Raw genomic sequence first — 9723 nt, forward strand, 5'->3', positions numbered from 1 at the left:
CACAAGATAGAGCTGAAAATATGGTTGAAAATTCGAATTCGATCCACATCCAAATCCATCTAAATCCGTTTAGAGAACCCGAATTCTGCCAAGGAATAACCGGATCCGATCAATATCCGAGCCGAATCCAATCAATTTACAAGCCTACAAGTGGGTCGTTTAGAATTCTGCTTATATCGACATGGGTTGTAAAACTTTAAGTATTTTAATTTAAAACTATGTGACAATGATGTGGTGGGGCTTGCTTACATCGTTGTCACATACTTTTAAACTAGCAAAGCAAGCAAAGAAACAATTGATGGAACTTTGAGGTAGGTGAGAATGTGGCCAGATATTTTTTCAATCTATAGTCAAAGCTTTATTATTATTTGGGAGAAAGAACTCTACTTGGTCTTGTAGGTAGTGTATATTCCACATACTTAATTTCATGTTCATCAAATTATAATCATGCAATAATTGATGCATTTTAGGTATTAAAAAAAATAGGGTAAATTATACATCACCCCTTGGTTTTCAAACGAAACTCAGATCACCCCCTGATTTTTGAAAAAACTCAAATCACCCCCTCTACAGTAACGGTGTTAGTCTGCTGTTAGTTATTAGTGTGAAAGGACTATTTTACCCTTGTACTAAAACATTAGAATTAAATTTACAATACTATCCTTCCTTCATCTTCAACATTGGTCAAAGGTAGTTTAAGGATTTAAATTTATTTAACTGACTGACATCATCACTTAACAGCATAAAACTAACGTTAGGGACTAATTTATCATATTGGGGTCTAAACCAGGGGGTGATTTGAGTTTTTTCAAAAACCAGGGGGTGATCTGAGTTTCATTTGAAAACCAGGGGTGACATGCAATTTATCAAAAAAATACTTAATTTAATTTAATAATAGGTTAATAATACTGTAATCTTATTGAAATACTGGTTGGATGGGTTACAAGTTTAGATTTACCAAAAGTAAATTTTTTTTTGGTAATGACCAAAAGTAAATCGGTTAACAATTATGGGAACAAAATCTCTCCTATTATCTCTCATAAAATTAAGGCAATCAAAAAACACCCCCTTAATTAAATAAGGTAGATATTATCCCACACTCTCTCTCTTGCTCTTACTTGCTGAATTCACAAAATCTCAAAACGTTTCTTACTATTTTTTTATTTTTATTTCAAAAATTCCTTCTTTATTCTCAACGATATCTCTCTCTCTCTGGGGTAAACCTAACTGATCCAGACCGATATAGATCGGTATCTGTTGAGATCGATACCGATATTTATTCCTGGCCGATACCATATCGGTGGATTGGTACGGACAAGGGTAAAAATGTAAAAAAAAAAAAATTGCTTTTCGAACAAAAAAGGGTAAACCTAACCGATACAAATCGATTCAGATCTATACTGGATGAGACCGATACTGATTCCTGGCCAATCCTGTATCAGTGGGTCACTACAGACAAGGGTAAAATTATATATAAAAAAAAAAGGGAGAAAGTTCTTGATCTAAGAGTGTGGCCTACGCCAGCACTCCCATGAGTCTATCTCTCTCCTCCCCATATGAAAAGACACATTTACCTCCTTGTTTTGAGGAAGAGAGAGATAAACATATGGGAGTGCTGGCGTAGGCCACACTCTCAGATAGAAAACTACTTCCCAAAAAAAAAAAAAAAACTACATTTTTGAAGAAAATAGGGTAACCTAACTGTTGCAGTCTAATACATACCATTCTGAATCGGTATTAGTGGAGACGGAGATCGATATCGATTCCTAGCCAATCCCGTATCGTTGGATTTGTACATTCAAGGGTAAAAATGTTAAAAATAATCTAGTATTTTTTTTAAGAAAACAGAGGTAAACCAAAATGATTGGGATCGATATGGATCAGTAATGGCTGAGACCAATACCGATTCCTGGACAATCTAGTATCTGTGATCGGTATTGACAAGGGTAAAAATATTTTAAAAAAAATTCTAATTATTTTTTTTAAAGAAAATAAGGGTTAACCTAACCGATCCAAACCGATACGGTTGGTATCTGCTGAGATCGATACTGATTCCTAGCCAATCCCTGTAGACGCTGAATTTTGGCACCTTGGAAGGATCTTCCTCCGTTGTACCCACAATCCCGTATCTAGATTTTTATTAAATAAAGCTGAGATAAACCTAACCGATCCATACCAATACAGATCAATATTGGCTGAGACCAATACCGATTCCTGGCCGATCCCGTATCTATGGATTGGTATGGTCAAGGGTAAAAATGTAAAAAAAAAAAATCTATTCTTTTAAAGAAAATAGGGTTAAAACTAACCAATACAGATCGGTATCTGTTGAGGTCGATACCGATTCCTGGCCAATCCCGTATAGGTGGATCGGTACGGACAAGGGTAAATATGTAAAAAAATTCCTTATCTTTTTCAGTCTCAGCCAATACTGATCCATATCAATCCCGATCAGTTAGGTTTACCCTTAAAAAAAAAAAAAAAAAAAAAAAAAGATTATTTTAACATTCTTACCCTTGCATGTACAGATCCAATGATACGGGATTGTCTAGGAATCGGTATCGGTCTCCATCTCCTCCGATACCGATCCGGAACGATATGTATCAGTTTGCATTGGTTAGATTACCCTATTTTTTTTTGTTTACCCTTGTCTGTACTAACCCACCGATACGGGATCGATCAGGAATCGATGTCGGTCTCAGCCGATACCAATCCATATCAAAATCCCGGTTAGTTAGGTTTACCCCTGTTTTCTTTTAAAAAGAACAACTAGATTATTTTAACATTTTTACTCTTGCATGTACAGTGTATAGATCCAACGATACGGGATCAGCTAGGAATCAGTAACGATCTCCATCTCCACCGATACCGATCTAGAACGGTATGTATCGGACTGCATCGGTTAGGTTACCCTATTTTCTTTAAAAAAAATAGTTTTTTTAAAAATATTTTTACCCTTATCTGTACTGACCCACCAATACGGGGTTGGCCAGGAATTGGTATTGGTCTCAGTCGATATCAATTTGAATCGATCTGTATCGGTTTGGTTTACCCTTTTTTTTGTTAAAAAAATTAGATTTTTTTTATATTTTATACCATTGTTTGTATCAATCCACCGATACGGGATCGGCCAGAAATTGGTATCGGTATCGATCTCAGCAAATACCGATCTGTATTGGTCTGGATCTTAGGTCAAACCAGTTAGGTTTACCCCTTAAGAGAGAGAGAGAGAGAGAGAGAGATTGTCGAGAATAAAGAAGGATTTTTTGAAATAAAAAATAAGAAAACTAGTAAGAAACTTTTTGAGATTTTGTGGATTCAGCAAACAAGAGAGTGAGAGCGAGAGAGGAAGATATCGTTGAGAATAAAGAAGGATTTTTTTAAGATGGAAAAAAAAAAAAAAACGCAAGAAACGGTTTGAGATTTTTTGGATTCAGCAAGCAAAAGAGAGAGTGAGATCATTGAGAAAAAAAAAAAAAAGGAATAAAGATAAGGATTTTTTGAAAGGAAAAAAAATCAAAAAACAGCAAGAAAGATGGAGAAGTTTACTCCCTCTCTCTCTCACCTTGGCCATAATTGGGAGAAGGATTTTGAAGTAGATTCAGCAAGCAAGAGAGAGAGAGAGTGATAATATATATCTACCTTATTTAATTAAGGGGATTTTTTTTATTGCTTTAATTTTATGAGAGAGAATAGGAGAGATTTTCTCCCCATAATTTGTTAACCAAACTTGTAACCCATCCAACCAGTATTTTAATAAGATTAAAATATTATTAACCCATTATTAAATTAAATCATGTACTTTTTTAATTCCTGTTGTTTCAAGCAATCTCCACAGACTATTCTCCTGCACTATGACTTGCACTGAAGAGTAGGGTAAATACCAGAGGGCCGGTTTGCACCAGTGGGGCTAAGGGTGTCAAAATCAAACCAAAACTGAACTGAACCATTTAAATCGAAACCGTGAAATCGTTTAATAAATGGTTCGATTATGGTTTCAAAATTAAGGCCGTTTAGTTAGAAGGATTGAACCGAACCGAACCGTTTAACCAAATAAACCGTTTAAAATGCTTAAATGTACATAAATATGCCAAAATCAAACAGAAACCGTTTACCGAACCGAACCATTTAAAATCGAAACCGTGAAAATGTTTAATAAATGGTTCGGTTATGGTTTCAAAATTGAGACCGTTTAATTAAACGGTTTGAACCGAACCAAACCGTTTAACCGAAACCGGACCATTTAACACCCTTAAGTGGGGGACCCTCCGATGCCTTAATTAGATCTCTTTGAACAACAATTAACAATGAGCAAGATGGTTTGTACGCGGATATAACTGAGTATATAGAGTGTCCACGGCAATAGAGGCGATGGAGGAGAGAGTCTTAACATGATAGTTTTTATTTGTGGTAAGTGTATCACTGATAGAGTCTCTTTAGGAGTGTGATCCCTGATTCATAGGAATCGTGGGCGCTACTTTAATAGTTTCCTTATAGGAGTAGGTTGGCATTAGGAAAGATTAATCTATGCTTACATGGTGTGTTGCTCCGTTTTTGGTAGATTCCTTATTGGAACAGGTTATGGAAGTGATTTGTTGGATTCTTGACGTCAATAGGCCGCAGCACTTTGATGATGTGGCATGATTTAATTGGGTGGTAATATTTTGGTATTACAATACCTAAAATGCATCAATGATCATTAATGCATGATTTTAATCCGATGAACATGAGATTAGCTGTGTGGAATATACACTACCTACAAGATCAAGTAGAGTTGTTTCTCTCTTATTATTTTTATTAAAAAATTTTATAAATATAAGGGCAGTTATAATAAAGGAAGATTCAATGAGTGAATTTTTTTTTAATAGGTAAACGCAAAGTTCTTGCCAACTAAGCTGCCCCTTGGGGTGTAGTTGAAACATTTAATCATCAAAGAAAGAATATTAAAAATGGTTAATATTGGAGGGTGAAGCCTGACGTTAAATGACTCCATCTCTAGTCCAGTTGTCTCCTCCCATGTCTGCATGTGTCGTTTTAAGCATTGAAGTGAGTCCTGATCCTCTACTTCCGCCTACCCTGTACTGCCGTGCGCCCCACACACAAGCAAGGCAGAAAATACGGCCTTTCCCCTGCTCGGACAAAGCGCTCGAGCAAGGGTAGGAACCCACAAAGGCATCTTTCAAAATGATAAAGTGATGATACTTATCCTTTTTATTTCCATAAATATCTCTCCATGTTTTACCAAAAAAAAAATCTCTCCATGCATTACTCATAAAGGAAAAGAATTTCTCTAGACACTTTCATAAATATCCCTTTATCCTTTACATACTATAATTGGTACCATTAATGTCTCTTCACATACTCTAAATGTAGTAGTAGGTGAGACTTTATCCCAAAAAAAAAAAAAGTAGGTGAGACAGTTCTCAACAAGTACGTGCACGAAGGGATGTAAATAGATAGTTGAAAATTCAAATTTGATTCACATTTGTATCAATTTAGGGGTATTCATATCGGGTCAGAGAATATTCAGATTCGAATTCAGATAATCCGGAACATAATCTATCTTATCCGAATAGATATTCAACTAATAATAAGATTCACAATATATGTCAGAGAGAGGAAGGTCCGGGTTACACAAGTCAAGGATGTAAACGGGTAATCGAAAATCTGAATTTGATTTGCATTCCATAACTGTTCAGGGGTATCTAGATCCGATTAGAGGTTATCCGGATCCAATCACACTTGATCCGTATTTGATCCATTCACATCTCTCCGTGCAGGTGAACCAACCTCCAAAAAATATTTCTTTAATTATTTTAAAGAAATTTTTTTTTTTTTATAGTTAGGATCCTAAGAAGATTTGAACTCAAGAGCAAGTGACCAACTGAACTACCCCTTCAACCTCTTAAAAAAATAGCTATGCTCTTCAAACTCTTAATGCCAGGCTCATGCATGCCTATCTCCTCCTTTGGCTGGTTCATGTCACTTGGGGTCCTCGATCATTTATTTAATTTCTACCTCTCTTCTCTCACAAAGCCCTTATAAGAAACATCTATCAACTCCAAGATCCAAACCAAAACCACACCAAACTCACCATGGAAGAGAAGCAGCAGCAGCAGCAACAAGAGTATGATCAGGAAGCTTGCCTATTTGCAATGCAATTGGCAAGCTCTGCAGTTCTTCCCATGGTCTTGAGATCAGTTATAGAGCTTGGAATTCTAGAGATCATTGGTAAAGCTGGTTCTAAAGATGAAATCTCATCTTCTGAGATTGTTTCAAAGCTTCCCACAAAAAACCCAGATGCCTCAGTTATGGTTGATCGTATGCTTCGCCTCCTGGCCAGCTACAATGTTGTCACTTGTTCTCTTCGGACACATAACGATGGCCTAGTTGAGAGGCTATATGGGCTTGCCCCGGTTTGCAAGTTCTTGCTTGAAAACGAAGAGTTGGGGTCACTGGATATGTTACTGCTCATGCATCAAGACAAGGTCACCATGGAAGGCTGGTAAAGATGAGACCTTTGCACTCCCCCTCCCCCTGTATTCGGCTCTCCTCCATCCGTGGCGAGAGCTGGAGGATCAAGCCCAGCAAAAACAGGGGTATTTGGGTCATTTCACAGGCAGGGCCCCCTATGAAATTAATGACCCCCCTATTTTTGCTGGGCTGGATCCTCCAGCTCCCGCCACGGCTGGAGGAGAGCCAGGTCCCTCCCCCTCCTCCTTTTTCTATTAGTTTAATATTATGCTTGCAACCTTCTTTCTATTTATGAATGTCTGCCTATAATTAGGTAAGACGCGTTTTAAATGTCATTTTTTGTCTACTTAGTTTTTTATTTTTATTTTTTCATATTTTTTAATTAATTTCAGTGATAGAAAAAATGATTCCAAAAAATAGCAAAAGTTTTAAATATGTTTAAAACACATTTTCCTGTTTATAGGTTAAAAAACACCACTTTTTAAAAAACTTAAAATCTTGATTTCTAGAAATATAATTTAAAATTATAAATCTTAAGGCCCACATATCAAATATTAAAAACTAACAATAAGATATGAGTTGGTTCCACAATTGAAATTTATACATATTGTCATTTTTTTTTGTCTAGTATTTTTCAAATCTAAATGTTTAAAATCTATATCATTCATTTTTATTTCATTTTCAAATAATTATACTATATTTTTACCATCTCGTTTGAGTTGTATTAAAAAAAAAAATTTGTTGCTTCTGTTTAGAATTACAACAAAAGTTAAAATTTGTCAAGATTTTCTAAATGGGTTAATGTTATGAGGTGGTCAATCAAAAAGGGAAAAAGTTCATTAAGTTCTTATTTCTGAATACTTTGTTATTCACTTTGTCTTATTTTTATTGTAGGTTCCATATGAAAGATGCAATTCTTGAAGGTGGAGTCCCATTTAACAGAGCTTTTGGAATGACATCATTTGACTATGAAGGTGTTGATTCTGGAAACAATATCCTTTTCAATAAGGCAATGAAAGGTCAAACCACCATTACTATGAATAAACTTCTTCAAACATACAAAGGGTTTGAAAGCCTGAATTCATTAGTTGATGTTGGAGGTGGATTTGGTATTGCCCTTAAAATGATCACTTCCAAATATCCATCAATTAAGGGTATTAACTTTGATTTGCCTTATGTCGTTGCAGAAGCACCATCTTATCCCGGTAATAATCTTTACATCCATAATGCAATTTTCAATTAATCAGTTTTAGATTAAATAACTTATTACGATGCAGTTAATCATCATGTGCTAAACTGAATGCTAATTGCTAAGTGAACAAGTAATTACAATAATAAGTTTCCGTTGCCAAAAATAAAGGCGACAGTAAATAATTCCGTCGCCTATAATTCCATAACCAAATGATGGCAAATGCACCACCATCGGGTTTATATTTCAGTGATAGTTAATAATTTTCTGTCACCTTTAGGTCACATTTTTGGCAACGGTATCATTTTACCATCGCCTTTGTTTAGTGCTCAAGGACAGTTACTATTTTACCATTGCCTTTATTTCTATTAGCGATAAAATTTCCCATCATTGAAAAAAAATGGTTTAATGTATGTATTATGTATTCTGCGATGAGAGTTTTCGTCGTAAGAATGGGGACAGTATTATCGTCATTTACCTCCCAAAAAAAAAAGATTATTATCGACGTAAAAAATGTACTATTTTAAAATATATAATTTTCAAAATTACAATCTTATTTTTATTTTTAATTACATCATTACATTCTTCATTGCATAAACAAGACTATCAATTATGAATCCATGGGATATAAGACGATGGCTACCTGAATACCATCGTAGAAAATTTATTTAGGGCAACAATAAGTTTTGTGCCATCGTTGAATAACATATAAGACTATAGTTACCTTTTACCGTCGCCATATGTATTTTTTGGCAATTTTTTTTTATATCATCACCTAAATCCATCGCCTCAAATAGATTTTCTTATAGAATGATTATCCCCTATGAAATTTTGGTGCACAGGTGTAGAGCATGTTGGAGGTAGCATGTTCGAAAGTGTTCCAAAAGGGGATGCCATTTTTATGAAGGTGAGATTTGAATTATCTTTAGAACCTTTATATACCAAGCAACAGATAATAAACTATGTTTGTTGACATATTAATTTGTGGGTTATATGAATTTTTAGTCGATATTGCATGACTGGAGTGATGAACACTGCTTGAAAACTTTGAAGAATTGCTACAAAGCATTACCAAATGGTGGGAAGGTGATCAATGTTGAAGCCATTCTTTCAGAAGCAGCTGAAAGTAACCGTGTTGCTCGAGCTGGCTATCAAATTGACAACATGATGATGATGATTAATCCTGGAGGAAAAGAAAGAACTAAAACAGAGTTTGAAGCCCTTGCCAAGGAAGCTGGTTTTAGTAGTCTTCAAATCATTTGTCCTGTAATTAACCTTTGGGTCATGGAATTTATTAAGTAAGATATGCAAGTTTTTCCTTGTTTTGATTTTAAACACCCATTTCTAGCCAAAAATAAACAAATTTAAGCACCCATTGCTTGTGTGCTCAATCTTTTGAGAGAAAATCCTTGTTATTGATTGTTTGACCAATCTTTTCAAATATAGCTAGGGATAACAATCCTTTTTTTTATGGAAATAGAAATATATGCATTAAATATTAAAATATTAAGGATATCTACAATGTTCCTAGATAAAATTAAGGCGGCATCTCATAGTTCTAAAATCGAAACGCCGGACAAAAACTATTTGAGCATGCTCTTTAAAACAAAAGATAACATTGTCTATAAGAGAGTTTAACTTTAGAAACGAAGAAACTAGGTGCCAAGGCCATGCATTGTGAGTAGGGATTGGAAAGAAAACCGATATATCATTGTTCGTACACAAAACTTCTTCAATATTCCAACCCTTTTTCATAGCATGGTCGAGCCCCAAAAGAATTCACTGTACATCAACATCTAGTTGTTGTCTTGTATCCAAAAAATACTACAACGGCTAAAATGAATTCTCCATCTAACAAAATGCAAGAATCTCAACCAGAAGTGTTTAGAACTTTGTTAAAAACTCTTACACAAATGAGAATAGGATACTTTAAAGCAAGAAAAGAAATAGAGATACTAGAAGGGGAGAAATCATCTTGATCCTAGAGAGCACACGGGGACACAATACGAGATAGGGTAGGGGTGGATATCTAAGTCATTGATCCACCAAAGAATCTTGTG

At 35.1% G+C, this 9723-nt stretch overlaps 1 protein-coding gene across 1 annotated transcript; it reads left to right on the forward strand.

Moving 5' to 3' along the window:
- The first annotated feature begins 6060 nt into the window (after positions 1-6060).
- LOC122662261 (caffeic acid 3-O-methyltransferase-like) lies at positions 6061-8965 on the forward strand. The gene is made up of 4 exons (XM_043857842.1): positions 6061-6505; positions 7369-7679; positions 8506-8570; positions 8669-8965. Exons 1-4 carry the CDS (start codon positions 6096-6098, stop codon positions 8963-8965), a joined length of 1083 nt encoding a protein of 360 aa, XP_043713777.1. The 5' UTR covers positions 6061-6095.
- The last annotated feature ends 758 nt before the right edge of the window (positions 8966-9723 follow it).

Source organism: Telopea speciosissima, chromosome 5, assembly GCF_018873765.1.
Source record: "Telopea speciosissima isolate NSW1024214 ecotype Mountain lineage chromosome 5, Tspe_v1, whole genome shotgun sequence".
NCBI classification, from domain to species: Eukaryota; Viridiplantae; Streptophyta; class Magnoliopsida; order Proteales; family Proteaceae; genus Telopea; species Telopea speciosissima.